The following is a 14,583-nucleotide window of genomic DNA, read 5'->3' on the forward strand; positions in this document are numbered from 1 at the left end:
GGGTGGGAAGCAGGGCCCTCCATGGTAGTTCCCGGACCTGCTCTCCCAGCCACTCTGCACATCTTCACCCTTCTTATCTTCTCCACAGGCCTTGCCTATGGTAGCTGCTCAAACGTTTGGGGTCTGACAGTCTAAGCCTGAGCTACCCATCCCAGAAAGATGGGGGTTCTGAGTGGACTTGTTCCAGAAGACTCCTCCATTTTCCTGACAGATCTGCGGCACCAGCAAAGAAATACTGGGTGTCACCCGAACTGGAGCATTCTGATCTTTGGGGGAGCTCAGCAGTCTGACCCCTGCTTCCACATGAGCTTCTCCAAGGGACTGTCTGGTTGTCAAGCTTTCTCTCTGGCCCTTAGAGCACAGATGAATTCCTAACACCCTGTCCAGTGGCCAAACCAGAAAACATTTGTGTACAGAATACAAATACCAATATGATTTTATTCAAACACAGGCAGGAACAATAACGTCCAGAGCTGAGTAAAAAACAATAAGTTAAAAGCATGGTTAGAATTTCAGCCAATCAGATAAAACGTTTGAAGGAGGTGATGTCCCCCCTCCTCTCCTACTGATTAATTCAACATAGCATAACAATAGTTTCTATCTATAAAATACCCTTATTCCCAAGCAAATGAACTGGAGGTGGCCGTAGCATTTCCTCAATTGTGCACAATGCACACAATCAACACCCGCCTCCTCCCCAAACCTTTAAGGCAAAAATGGCCCATCACAGGCAGGTAGAGGCTGGGCTTGTATCAGCAGTAGGCTGTCCCAGGACACTGGGGGACTTTCTTAGCCGAAAGATGCCTGCCTGGGTCCCTTGGTCAAAACATGGGTGGGTGACTTGGGCGCTGAAGTCCATTTTATGTCTAGCCTTTGCCTCATCATAGAAGGAAGAAGCCGAAGTCCTCACAGGTGGACACCAGGCTGGGTTGGGACGCTCCCCCACTCTGGGCTGATGGGTCTCGAGGTGCCTATGGGCTAAGCTGGTGGTGGTTTCAGGACCCTGCCAGCCCTGAGGGAAGCAGACCTGATGCCTCCCGCAAGCTGGAGAGGGCTGAGGGACGGTGGGCAGGTGGGTCCCTCCCTCAGCCTCTCAGGCTGCATTAGTCTTTCTGCGAGTACTGGGAAGAAAATATCCTTGCGATCCTGCGAGTTTCTTCCTCAGGGAGGACGGGAGGCAGCGAGGTAGGTCTGGGGCGACAAGGCCTTCGGGACGGGGCTCCTCCAGGGGCTTCGCTCTTGTCCTGGAGGGGAAGTCAGCTAGGTTAGCACGGAGGATATGGCACTGCCAAGAAATGGCGTTGATTCCGCTCATTTTTTGGTCTCCTGGCTAATAGGGATGCAGAGCTGACCAGTTTACAAAGCACTTTACACACCTGACCTTACTGAACCCATAGGTGGGTACATCATTCCCATGAGGAGGAAACTACAGTTCAGGTGAAATAAACTCAAGGTCCCACAGCTCGAAGGGGCAGAACTAAGACGTGCACCAGCTCAGACTCTTCCTAGGCCTCCGGAGGAGGGGCAGTCACCTTTACGACAGGTTTGAAGCCTCCTCCCTTCTCTTCCTGCATGAGTCTAGACAAGTCATTTGTCCTCTGACTTGTGACTGTCCCACGTATGCCCCTGGGAATATATACAACTTCCGGGGAGAAGATGTTGTTGCATGAACAACTCTGTTGGCCCTTTGCAGTTCCTGGAGCTGTCAGGTGACATGAAGCACATTTGCATGGCCCTGCTACCAAACGTCTCCGTTTTGGGCTGACAGGACATCACGAATTCCACCTCTACGGTGTGTGCATTTAGCTTATTCTGCTGTGGTCCTTGGGCTCCTCTATGACTCACTCATTTGCTCATTCAACGCCTCTTCCCCCCCTTTACTTGGTGCTTACTCTGTGCCAGGTTCTCGCCTGAAGGAGCTCCAAGCTGTGCAGGAAAACTGCCCTGGACAGCTGGCTGAGAGCAAGGCCCTGGGGAAGAGGTGGTGGTCTGGTAAGGAAGAGGCAGTGCTGAAAGGAGATGGGAGTCGCCACCACAGGCAAGCCTGGCTGACTTCACAGCTTGCAGCCTGCCCTGTGGATGGATATTTCTTCTCTGTCCCCAGATCCCAGGAGCTGAGATCTTCACTAGCTGAAGGGGCACAACTCGTACATTGTACTCGTACACTGTACCTCAGGCACCAAGAACCAGCCTGGTGGGGACCCTAGAGATAGAGACGACCCTCCTGCACCCTGCAGTTCTGCTAATGGAAGACTGAGGCCCAGCTGCAGTTGCTTCTGGGCTCAGTAACATTCAATAATCCTTCTTTCCTTTATTTCTTCAACCTATTTAATGCCTACTGTGAGAGGGGGACAGAAAGGAACTCAGTTCTTGACCTCCATAGTTGAGAGTTAAGCAGGGGCGACACAAAGAGCTACTGAAATTAGAATCGCAGCCAGGATATAAGGGGAGTGAAGTCGGGCATCCCCGCTCTACTGTCTGGGCATGTTTCCCACCCATGGAACGGAGGGGTGCGGGCAATCTGGAATTCAAAATGCCAAGGGAGTGCACAAACTGAGTAAGCTCTCGGCGCTGACAGCCCACAGGCAGGGTTTCCCGAGAACCAAGGGCAAAGTGGTGCTAGGGGCTGGGGTGCTAGGTGCTAGACTAGCAGATATGATTTCTTGTCTTCCACACAGGCCTAGTCTAAAACAGGTAAAAGGTCTATGTAGTTCTTCCTTCCAAAACATGGGAGGCACCTTCATCCCATAATGCCTCAGGCCGGGGGAGGCCCGTCGCTCAGGCACTGCCTGTTTCCTTCCCCTTCCAGACTGGCTGCTCCTGTAGAGCATGGACTGATGCTTGTGCTGCAGCTGCGCCAGGTCCAACATAGGAGCTTGGTAGCGGCGAGACTGGTGCATGGGGAGGACCCGGCCACAGTGACCAGAGGCTTCAACTGGATGGGGGGGAACCTCTTGCGGCAAACATCTCATTCATTCATTCATTCATTCTGGAACCCATGGTTGTTGGCCTACCATGTGTCAAGTCTTTAGTTGAGTCAAATCCTTTGTGTTGCATTTTAAGTCTCAGTATACCTCTCTCTACTCCCGAGATCCAAAACAGTTGTTTCCTGAGCTATTTAGGATTTAGGAGTGACACCAAGTCCCATTCCAGTCCTCTGGCTGTACTGTATGTAGATGGATTTTCTGGGTCGCCAGCTGTGTCTTACTTTCCATTTCTTTCTCTGCTACAGTGAAAGGGGACTAGGGAGGTGATTTTTTCTAAAAGCCGGATGGGAAAACAAACCTAAGAGCATGGTCCTCTATCTCAAGTCCTAAAACCAGGCTTCTGTGTCTTGTCTGCCAGAGGAGAAGCCTTTTCTGTTTTGGAGAGGCTCTGATGGGTCTTGCTTTCCATGGTTGGAAGGGCCAAACATCTCAGTTCATGAAATGACCATCAAAAGACCTTTGTTGGTGATTCATCAAATGTTTCGGGAGCCTGTGATCTAGTCAACCTGATCAATTCTTAAGGACAGTAGGCAGCCACGGTTTCTGTCCTCCTGGGGCTGCTCGAGCTAGAGGGGCGACAGACGCCGACCTCCCCAACAGTCACAGAGGTGAGGCCTAGGGCTTGGAAGCACAGAGAAAGGAGCACCTCATATCAGCTGGGCAGGTCAGGGGAGGCTTCACACAGAGGTGGGATCCGAGCCAGGCAGGGTTTCAGCAGAACTGGGGGTGGGAGTGAGGTCGTTCCACTGGCAGGAGCAGCACGAGCACAGGCCTGCACCTGCTGGCTGGGCCAGCATCTGCCCTGGAGCTGAATCTAGTGTGGCTGGTTCAGCCCAGCTGCCAGTACCCACACGCAGACTCAGCGCCCTAGGCCTTATCTCCCGGCCCAGGCCCAGGGACCAGGACAGGGACAAGGCTTGGCTCTGTGTGCAGGGCAGGGCAGGGGTGTGGAAGGACAGAGAACACACCCTCAGCAGCATTGGCCTTTTGTTGATCTCAACAGGGTTTAGAAAACATCTTGACTAACAGTATAAAGGTTCTTTCTTCATTAGGACGGCTACCCTGAAACACACAACCCTGGAGGGACCGGGCAGAGGTGAAGCTGTCCAGAGCAGGACACTCCTCCTGTACCAAGCACTCCTCTGAAATACTCCCGGGCTCCTGCTGGAGCCCCGGGCACACAAGCAAGTTGTCACCATAGCCCGGGATCTGCAGGAGCCCCAGCCTTCCTGGGGGGGCAGGAAGACCCCACATGGAAGCAGGATCATCAGACTGGGGGGCTGCAGGGACCCTGGCGTCCAGAGAGTGGGTATCATAGATGGGGTCAAGTCCGTGGACGGGGACTTGAAACAACATGATGGTGGAATCTGCACCAGGAAGATAGACGGTGTTCCAAGTGGAGGCTCAATTGAGCACAGGTGTGAAGGAATTTCTTCGCTGGGAAAGCAGTGGGCAGGGGCCTGGTTGAACTGTAGGTGTGGAGAGCAAAAGGCGAACCCAGAGGGAGGGCCTGATGCTTGCTGAGGCAAGTTCCCGAATGTGTGGGTGGGAACTCACCATATTCCTCCTGCGCCTGCCCAGGGGACAGGACCTGGGGGTGCTGACTGGATTGAAGGATAGAACTGGCTTTTCCAGTGGTCTGGGTGTTAAGCATGGCAGCAGGCCAGGGCTCTCAGACTGAATCCATCCAGCTCTAATATTAAATCCTCCCACTTCCAAATATGGGTACCCAGCAGACACCCAGGTCATGGACATAACAGACCGTTCAGCCCACCCGTTGAGATACATGTGTCTCGAAGGAGCCATCAATGCCAAAGGTAGAACTCTGCTGGGGTGAAAATAAAGCATCAGGGAAGGAGGAAGGAGTGGTGCTGGAAGGAAAATTTGGGGCTTCCTGGGCTCCCCAAATCAAGAGGCTAATACTGGCTAGGGAGTTGGTTCTAGTCCTGGCTCTAGCGCTATTTAGCCAAAGGACTCGGGCAAGTCACTTCCTCTCTGGGCCTTGGTTTCCCCACCTGAAAAGAGATCAGCAGAGCAGACAATGCCAGAGGAGGTGCTCTGTCACCCCGGGACTTACCCGTCTCAGGGCTCCCTTTGGCCACGTCCCCGTAATGCAGAGTCTTGTCCAAGCCACTGTGCTCTGGTTCCCTCCCCTGCAGTCCCCAGATGCCTCCCCCTGAACAGGCCACCCACTCCCAGGAGTGGGGGAGGTGCAGGTGCCTCCACCTACCCCTGCTTCAGGGCATCCCTGGGACCTCCGCACAGGGGAGGCAGGGGGTGGGGTGGAAGGAACACTGGGCTGTGGCCCAGCCCAACTGCCCAGCTTGCTTGAGGACAAGAACTTTCTCTGGGTCTCAGTGTCTGCACTGCCAAATGGGGCCAAGAACTTTGGTTTGGCCTTCTTACCTCAGGTCTACCTGAAGTTGAAATAAAATTCGGATGTGACCAATACTCTGGCCAGGTACATCTTGCAAAACATAGAGGCTAAGACTGAGCTAGAGCTGACAATGGCTGCAGAGAGCAACATGAAGCCTTGCTGTTCTCAGACCTCACCCCAGGAAGAGCAGGAGTGGGGTACAGCACCTCCCCAAGGCATGCCCAGTGCTGGGCCAGGCCTGGCCAAGCTTTCCCCACTCCACTGACCCCCGCCCAGTGAGCCGCTGGGCCTGGCATCAGGGCTGAAGTTTTGTTGTTTTCCAGAGCAGTTCCCTTAAGTGACAGAAACACTTACTCAGGAGCTGGAAGTGAAATTTTCCAAAGCACTGCAAACTGAAAGTAAACAGCAGTCTGGTTCTGGCCGGCTGGGTGGGCTTGCCAAGAGATTGCTGAGGGCTCAGCATAGCTGCCTGCCTTGCTCAACTTTCACCCCCTTGGCTGGCTGCCTTCCCCTGGGGCAGCTCCCAGAGAGCTCTCTGAAGGCCGGGGCTAGGACTTGGTGCTAAAGAGAGTAGCAGACTCAGCAGCTGCAGCTAAGAGCAGGGGGGAAGTGAGGACAGGACACACAGACCAGAGGCCCAGCCCTGAGAGGTGAAACCTGTATCTGACCCACCCAGGCCAGAGGCAGCATGGCCGGGGTCCACGCTCTGAGCTCCTACTCCATTCCTTCATTAGAGCCCTGGTCACGTGGGTCTCACCACCTACAGGCTTCCTGTTCCTCCCCACCCCCTAATGCCTCCCTCTCCTTCCTCCGAGAAGCCTTCCCTGACAACAGGCCCGTTCTACAGGGCCAGGGTTACTCCCTCACCCTGGGCCTGTTTCCCCATCTACACAATGAAGAGGCCGGACTAAATCCAAGCCCCCTTCACCTTTTGAGCCAGTGAGAGGGCTCAAAAGTCCAGATCCTGAGGGGGAATGGTTAAAGTGACACTCCCGGAGCCCCTGGCTCCTCCCAAACTCTGGCCTCAGAGCCTTAGGCAACTTGAGCCTGGCACCTACCAGTAGACCTATAGGCCCTTTTCCTCGAGGTACCTGCCACATTGCATTCTGGGAGAGGTTGGCACCAGTCAATTCTGGCTGTTTCCCGTCTTCTGTACACAGTTGGCCAGGATGCTCATCTACTTCCCAAAGCTTTGAGTGGCCTTTATCAGAAACCTTTTAACCTTTAGTCTCCTCTTGGGGCTCTGCAGAGGGCGAGGGTCTTGGTGGCTCAAAGAAATGAGGCAATAGGTTGGGGCCTCCTGCCCTAGGAGGGGCAGCTCAGCCATCAGGCCTGGACCACAGGCTTAGGAGAGAGGACACCAGCGTTAGGAAGTTCCCTTGGACCCCTGCTGATCTGATCCGGTGATTTTCGACCCAGGATTGTGTGTATCTCTTAGATACCTCTGGGTTTGGGGAAGGGAAACCAAGGGATGGAAAAATTCCTTGGCGTCCTTGGAGAAAAGAAGCAGCTTTAAAGTCTTGCGACTCACAGGTAGGCCACGGACTTCTGAGGTGAGGACTTTATCACCCTTAGGTAGGGGTGGGGTACTGTCCTGGGCCCCTAACTCAGGGTCTGACCTGAGCACTCAGGCAACGGCTACAGCCCTGAGCACCTCTCTCCATACTTCTGGGGAACCCTTCACAGCTCCCTACTTCCAGTGCTAAGCTCTGTCCCTTAGTATTTCTTTCCCACTAATGCCCCCAAAACATACCGGCGTAAGAGAGAAGATGTGTCAATAAAAATGATAATAAAAAATACAATTGTTGACAATTCATAGAGTTCTTACTATGTTATGTGCCAAGAACTGATCTAAGTACTTGACGTATCTTAGTTAATCCTAAACAAACCCTAGGAGGCAGGTACATTTTTCCTGTTTTTCAGATAAAGGAACTGAAGCACAGGACAGTTAGGCAACTTGCTCCAGGTTAAACGGCTCAAAAGCGGCAAAGCTGAGCTTTAAACTTAGGCAGTCTGGATTCAGAGGCCATGCTCCTAACCACTACACGCCACTGCCTGCTAGGAGAGAAGAGGGAGGAATAGCCACAAATTAAGTGTGTATTGCTTTCCCAGAGACAACAGAGCGACCTCGCCAAGACCTCAGAAAGCCAGCAGAAATCAGGTTTGCAGACTCTCAGCTTCCCAGCTGGCCTGGAGCACGCTGCGTACCAGTCCCGTCTGCAATGCTGCGGTCTGGCTGCGTGGAGGTGAGAACACAGGGTGGGAGGCGGTGGGAACCTGCCTGGCCTTGTCTCCGACCTCCAGCCTCCTACACTCACTCTGCAGGAACAACAGCGTCTGGCCCTGTGCCTGTGGTTAATTCCGGGGCTCGTTCATGATGTGTGGAGAGCCTGGCCCTGAGACAGGCAGAGAGGCCACGGCTCAAATGACAGATTGCTTCTTGCTCTTCGCTTCCGATTCCCATCTTAGCTTGATTGTTTCCATCCCGGCCTCTCTGTCCTCATCTCCAGCCTTCTCTCTAGCCCATATTGTTTGTATGTCCCAGATGCCCATTTCTATAGATTCTCTGAGAGATTCATTTTCTCCAAATCCACAGCCTGCAAAGCTTTTCCTTCATCTTTGTTGAATTCTACTCAAGCTACCTCATGTGGTTCTGTATTCCTTTCCCTATACTCATTTTCTTGGCTTTGTTTTACTGGAGTGTTAATATAGGCTAATGTCACTTGAGGAAGGTAGTGAATGGTGCAGAGGCCAGTGCCTTTCCAAGAACTGTGAGCTCCCGGAAGGCAGGGTCCATGACACTAGATCCAGTTCCTAAGGCATTGCCAGCGCTTGGTAGGAGTTGGTGGACGTATGATATAAAGCTGGCTACCCTGAGGAACTGAGCTCTTGAGCGAAAGGGCCATAGCTCCTGTGTCTCCTCCTGCTTCTAGTTCAGGACTGGGTCTTTGTATATGTGCCCAAAGATGTATATTTCAAGTTTGAGGCCCAAACTACCTTCCTACTCTTGGGCCTGCCTTCCTCGGGCCCAGCTCTGGCTCTCCTAGTCACCAATGGGAAGTAACTAAAGGGTTCTCAGCAGGGAAGTCACACGATTTATTTAACATTGCAGGGGAAAGGGCAAACGCAGAGAGTCAAGTTAGGAGGCTCCTGCAATACTCTACGCAAGAGATGATGATGAGTGAGACCAGGGTGGTAACAGTGGGGGTGATGAAAAGTGGTTGCATTTGGATATATTTTTAAACATAGAGCTGGCAGAATTTCCTGGTAGGTTAGAAACAGAGGCACCAGGGAGGATTAGAAGGGTTTTGGCCTGAACAACTAAATTAAAAGGATAGAGTATCTATGGACTGTGAGGGGCAAGACTGAGCAACAGACGTGAGGAATAAACTCTGGAGGTGAGTTTTGGACACGTGGAATTGGAGACACCGATTAGATACCCAAGTGGAGAACGTTGAGGAGGCAGTTGGACATATGAGCCTAGAATTAGTTACAGGAGAGAGCTGAGCTAAATAACCACAAGGAGTCTTCAGCACATAGAGGGGATTTAAAGCCTTGAGATCGAATGGAGTCATCTAGAAAGTGTAACTAGAGAAGTCTAAAGACTACACCCTGGTTCAGCCCTATATTAACAAGTAGGGGAAATGAGGAAGAACCAGTAAAGAAGGCGGAGCAGGAGCAGCCAATGAAGGAGGAAGAGAACCAACAGAGACTGATGCCTTAGAAACAAGGGAAGAAAGAAACAAGGGAAGAAAGATCTCTCTTCAAGGAGAGATCAAATATATCACGTGTATCACATGTGAGAGGTCAGATAATAACTGGCTTAGGAACATGGAGGTGTTTTGGATTTTGGCAATCTTGAAGAGTTCCTCCCTATCCCAGTGATAAAGTGGGATGAAAGTGTGATTATAGTGGGACAGCCCATTGGCTGCGTAGTGGTGGGAAAGCGTGGAGACGAGTGAGACTAGTTAGAAACAGTCATGGGCGAGATGTCTGGACTAGATAACGGAATGGTGAGAAGTGAGTGGATTCAAAAGACACATAGGGGCTAGAATTAACAGGCCCTTGTAATAGATTGGCTTAGAGTCGTGGGGGATACAGGAATAGTAGGAGGAAAGATGACACCTCTGCTTCTGGCAGGAATAACACATGATGGTGGTTGAGTTTACTAAGAAGTGCAGGTGGTAGAGGGGGTACGTAAGGAAGGTGACAGGCTCAGGTTTTGGATACAGTGAATCGGTTGTAACATCAAAGAAGACATCTAGGATACAGGTGGGCCCATGTGTGTCTGCAGCACAGGAGAGAAGTGTAGAAAGATGTGAGAGTCACCAAACCATAAACAATAACAGAAGTAACTGGAGTTGTTGAGCTTTTCCTCAAGAAATATCTACAAAAGCACAGGACAAAGCCTGGGGACAACAACATGTAAATTACTGCTGTCTCATCTTTTACCTCTTTCCTCCCCTTTAGGGAAGTTTGTAAACTAGTTTGCTCATAATGGCGAAGCAAACAGAATCAGAAGTCACTTTAAATAAAACCAGGAAGCTGTCCCAGTGAGGAGGTATTTCATCACAAGACGGATGAGGAAGCAGAGGCAGCTGAACTGGACTGATTCACAGGCCATTTGAAACTGTGCCGTAGTCCAGCAGTCCTGCTAAATCTGCCATCCCACTCCTTCCTTTCCTTCTTGAAGAGGGACAACCAACCGGAAGACAAAACCGTCATGAGGAAAGAGAGCTAAGCTAAGGGCTGGCCTCTGTACCCAGTCTTGGTCTTCTACAGTGCAAGCACCCTGTGAGGCCTGAGAACCCCATCTGGCACATGAGGAGACAGACTCAAAGATCAGGAGACTTGACGAATGTCGCACAGAGACCTGTATCCACTACATGTAGGGATGGAGGGGAGAAAAACCTGCTATACAAATGGTTCACGTGGAGCCTCTCTGGGAGTTCTGGGCCCAGGGGCACCATTTCAGTGTGGGGTGAAGGAAGAGGCCTTCCCTTAGATCTTGGGGTGAAGCCAGAGCAATTGGACCAGCACTTACAAGCTCTCTTTTTCAGGGATGGGTCACTTGCCCTGGCCCTGAAGCAGGTCAGCTACAGGACGGCAGTCCCAGGACACTGGTTGAGAAGAGCCCAGCAGCCTCTCAAATTGCTCCTGTTCAGCCTTCAGGGCCAAGGCTGGCATCGGGGGGAGGCAGAGTAGACGGAATCTTCACATGGGGGTACAGGACATGCCTCCTGCTCTTCCCTCCTCACCACTCTCTTTGAGCTGTTGACTATGCCTGAAACATTACAGCAAATAGAAGCTTCCATCCAAGGGGAAACTCTACCACCTTATCTCGCATCCTGCCTGCTTAGGGCCCATCTTTCCCCTCTTCTCTATCTTCCCTCCTGCCACAGGGAGAGTTTTCTTCTTCCTCTCAAAAGGCTACCACCTCCACACATGCTCTGGATCCCATGCCCTTGGACCCAGGGACTGTTCTTTTTATTCTCACTCCTCCTGCATCGTCCCCTTTTCCCCTTCTTTACTGGGTCACTGTACTAACATACAGAAAGCTGTAGCTGTTTCCATATTTAAAAAATAAAACCCAAACCCCTTCCCTTGATCTCCTATGCCACTCTAGCCGCTATCCTATTTCTCTGCTCCATAGGCACGGCCAAATTTATGGAAGGAGTCAGTGCCTCCATTTTGTCACCCTTTAATCATTCTCAAAATGTTAATTACATATGATTTTGTGATTTCATTGTGTGATACATCAAAGACTCTATGTCACACACGTAAATTATAAAGTGTAATAAAAATTAACATCTGTAAACCCACAACCCAACCTAAGAACTAAAACATTACTAACACTGTTGAATAGGCCTGTGGGCTCTTCCCCTCCCCCATCTCCTGCCTCCACAACTATGAACACTGGAGTCAAACTGTTGAAAACCAAAGAGAAAATCTTGTGAACACAAAAATGGGATTTATAGATGATGTAATACCGAATTGTACACCTGAAATCTGTGTAACTTTACTAACAATTGTCACCCCAATAAACTTAAAAAAAAAAAAAAATCTTAAAAGCGGCCAGCAATAAAGGTCACATTACATTCAGGGCAACAACCAAAAGGACGGTTGCTTCTCCCTGGAGACGATGGAAGTCAATAGTGTGGAATGACAGCTCTAAAATGCTAAAAGAAACAAACAAACAACATTCAAGTTAGAGTTCTGTATTCAGTGAAAAAAAAAATCTTTCAAAGATGAAGACAAAATAAAGATATTTTCAGAGAACTAAAGCTGAGAACATCATATACCAGTAGGTCTGTATTACATGAAATTCTAAAGGAATTTCTTTTAGAACGTCTCAGTTCCCTGAAAGAGAACTGGTCCTAGACTGAAATGAGGATAGAAAGAAGGAATGAAGAGTACCAGAAATAGTAAGTATGTGGGTAAATATAAAAAGACTGTTTTTTGTCTTAAATTTTTACAAGTGAGGCCACTTTTAACACTTTCTGACTTTGGGTATGGTGCCCAAACATTACCCAAACATAATTCACAATTAAATGTAAGATAAACCATAAGCATAAGGAAGTTAAGCAAAGTTCTGATTTATCCCATGGTAACTATTTCAATGCTTTAAAAAAAATATGTAAGTCTTAGCATTTTTTTTCTCTTAATTTTTGGTGCCTCTACTTGCTGTGCCTTTAAACACATACTTGATTTTATTCCTAGGTTATCCAGTATTGGCTGGCAGCCAGTCAAGAGCATAAGATACAGAAAATATGTGGCTACAAATGCATCAAGTCGTGACAGAGCCCACCGCCAGTGAGGACGACCAGCCTCTTCAGGTTTCCCGGGATGTGGGACTTTCAATGCCGATAATGGGGCAGTTTTGGGTGAACTGTGATGACCAGTTACCCTAATGAGGATCCAGAATGAGCTCCCAAGGAGAGATGTGGCCCTGAGAGGAGCAAACAGTGGTGTTTTATTGTGGGCAAGAAAGAAAAAAGGCCAGAAAGTGTGAGACTTACCTTCTCAAAACTAGACTTGCCCTTTAATTGAAGTGAAAATTCTTCCTTCTCCCTCCCCCACACTTTCCATCTTATGTCTAATAGATCAAATATGTCCTCTTGGGGGTTGGCACGTTATGAAGGTGGAAACATGAGGGCAGGAACAGCAGTTCTGCTTGGCAGGTGAGGGATGACAGCTCAAAGTAGTGCACAGACCTCCCTCTGGGGCATGACTCACTGACACTTCACCCACTTGGCTGGGAGGGGAAGAGAGAAAGGGAACTAACAGTATCTGCTTTTTTCCTCTAGGGTAATTCTTGCCATCATCCTATTAGGTCAGAATTATATTAGCCTGTGTTATTTATAAGGAACCTGAGACTCAGAAAGGTCAAGTCGCCTGCCCAGCATCACTTAGCTGCTGAGCAGGAGATGAAACATTTCATCATATGGATGCTCGCTCACAGGCTTGTGCCTGTTGCCTGGACATAGCCCTGCGACCTCACCTGTACGCGCATGTAGAGTGTAGAGAACCTGCAAGGGAAGAAGCAGAGAGGAAGGATATGCGCTGGTGACCACACACCAGAGTAGGAATAAAGGCGACAAAAATGCAGAGCTCCTGAGCAGGGACCGGCATCTCCCCTCCTCCAGGAGCGGGTTTACACATTTAATAGACACATGTGGGAACTTAGACTGAGCCACGTGCCAAATAAATGAGATGTCCTGAAAATGGTGCTGGGGAGGCTGAGGGCGGGTGGGGGAAGGAAAACCAGTGAAAGGATTAGACATCTGATGGCTTCTCTTTAGGAATATAACCCCAGGCTCTCAGGATATTTCTGGACTGACCCCATCTGTCATCAAAGTAGGCTCTGGCAAAAAATAAAAAGTGTTTAAATTGTAAAATGGAGCCTATTGAAAAGAAGACAAATTGGCTAGAAAAAGATACCGTAAGCCAAGTGTCACGATTAGAGTGGTGTAATGACAAAAAGAGTTTGAAATCACACGTTCACAGTCACTTATTAGTTGGGAGACTCTGGGCAAGTGACTTAATCTTTATGCGTCTATACAAAATAGAAATAATAATACCTTGTGGGTTGGTAGCGGAAGCTCTGAGCCTCAGTTTTCTCATTTATTAAATGGGGATAACAACAGTACCCATCTCATTGGGTTGTTGGAAGAATTAAATGAGTTTACACAAGTAAAAACAGAATAACGTCTAGTGCACAGTAAGCATGAAATAGGGGTTAGCTACTACCATTAATAATAAACAAACTAATAATTTTGTCCATAGCATGTGTTTTTCTCTGACGTGATCTTGTTTGTTTGTTTTTTAAAGTTCCATGAGGCAGAGCCTCTATGCCTAGTTCACCTCAGGACCTAGAATGGTGCCTGGCACACATAGTACGTTATGGCTCCCTTCTCCACTGCATCGCTGCAATTACTCTTTCGAGATAACCCAGGACCATCTGCTGCCAAATCTGAAAGACAACCCATTCTCCATTCAGCACCTTGGGTGAATTCTTTAAAACTGAATTAGATCGCACTCCCGTTTAACACACTTCAATGGACATCCTTGCATTGAGAATAAAATCTAAATTAGTTTCTGTGGTTTACACGTCCTGTATCATCTGGCCCTCCTGCCACGTTATGTGGGTCTCTGTTCCAGTGCCACTGGCTCTGCATAGTTCCTAGATCATGCTCTCAGCCTCAGGACCTTTGCATTTGCTGTTCTCTCTGCCTGGACTACTAAGTTCCTTGCATGGCTGGCTCCTTCTCTGTACAGGACAGTAGTTATAGACAGATTGTGAAACCAGACTGCTTGGATTCCAATTCTGGCTCTACACTTACTACCTATGTGAAGCAAGTTACTTAACTTCTTTGTGCCTCAGTTTCCTCATCTTAAAATAGGGATAAAAGAGTGTACCTCATCAAGTTGCTGAATTATGTGAGTTGATAGATAAAGTGCTTCGAACAGGGCCTGGTACCTGGCACGCACCACCACGATCACTTCTTCGGAGACCCTGTTCTTCACCAGAGCACCCAGTACTCATCCTAATTTATAAATATTTTATTTTTGTTTACTACTTGTGTTCTACGAAGACAGGGAATTTGTCTTATTTACTATTGTATGCTCAGAACCAGCACAATGCCTGCTACAGGGTAGTTACTCAATAAATCTATGTTGAATAGTTAGAAAAGTAGTTATTCTTATTTTCTTACCACC

General features: G+C 49.2%; 1 protein-coding gene across 3 annotated transcripts in view; it reads right to left on the reverse strand.

The window, feature by feature from the left end:
- Positions 1-418: 418 nt before the first annotated feature.
- The window catches only part of C2CD3 (C2 domain containing 3 centriole elongation regulator), a 114,258-nt gene continuing 100,093 nt past the window's right edge, over positions 419-14,583 (reverse strand). For all 3 annotated transcript variants that reach the window (XM_033120185.1, XM_033120183.1, XM_033120184.1), the window contains exon 33: positions 419-1,244. In XM_033120185.1, coding sequence (XP_032976076.1) covers positions 1,104-1,244 — 141 coding nt within the window. In that variant the 3' untranslated portion in view covers positions 419-1,103. The remainder of the gene's footprint in view (positions 1,245-14,583) is intronic.

The sequence above is a fragment of the Rhinolophus ferrumequinum genome, chromosome 11, assembly GCF_004115265.2.
Source record: "Rhinolophus ferrumequinum isolate MPI-CBG mRhiFer1 chromosome 11, mRhiFer1_v1.p, whole genome shotgun sequence".
Taxonomy (NCBI): Eukaryota; Metazoa; Chordata; class Mammalia; order Chiroptera; family Rhinolophidae; genus Rhinolophus; species Rhinolophus ferrumequinum.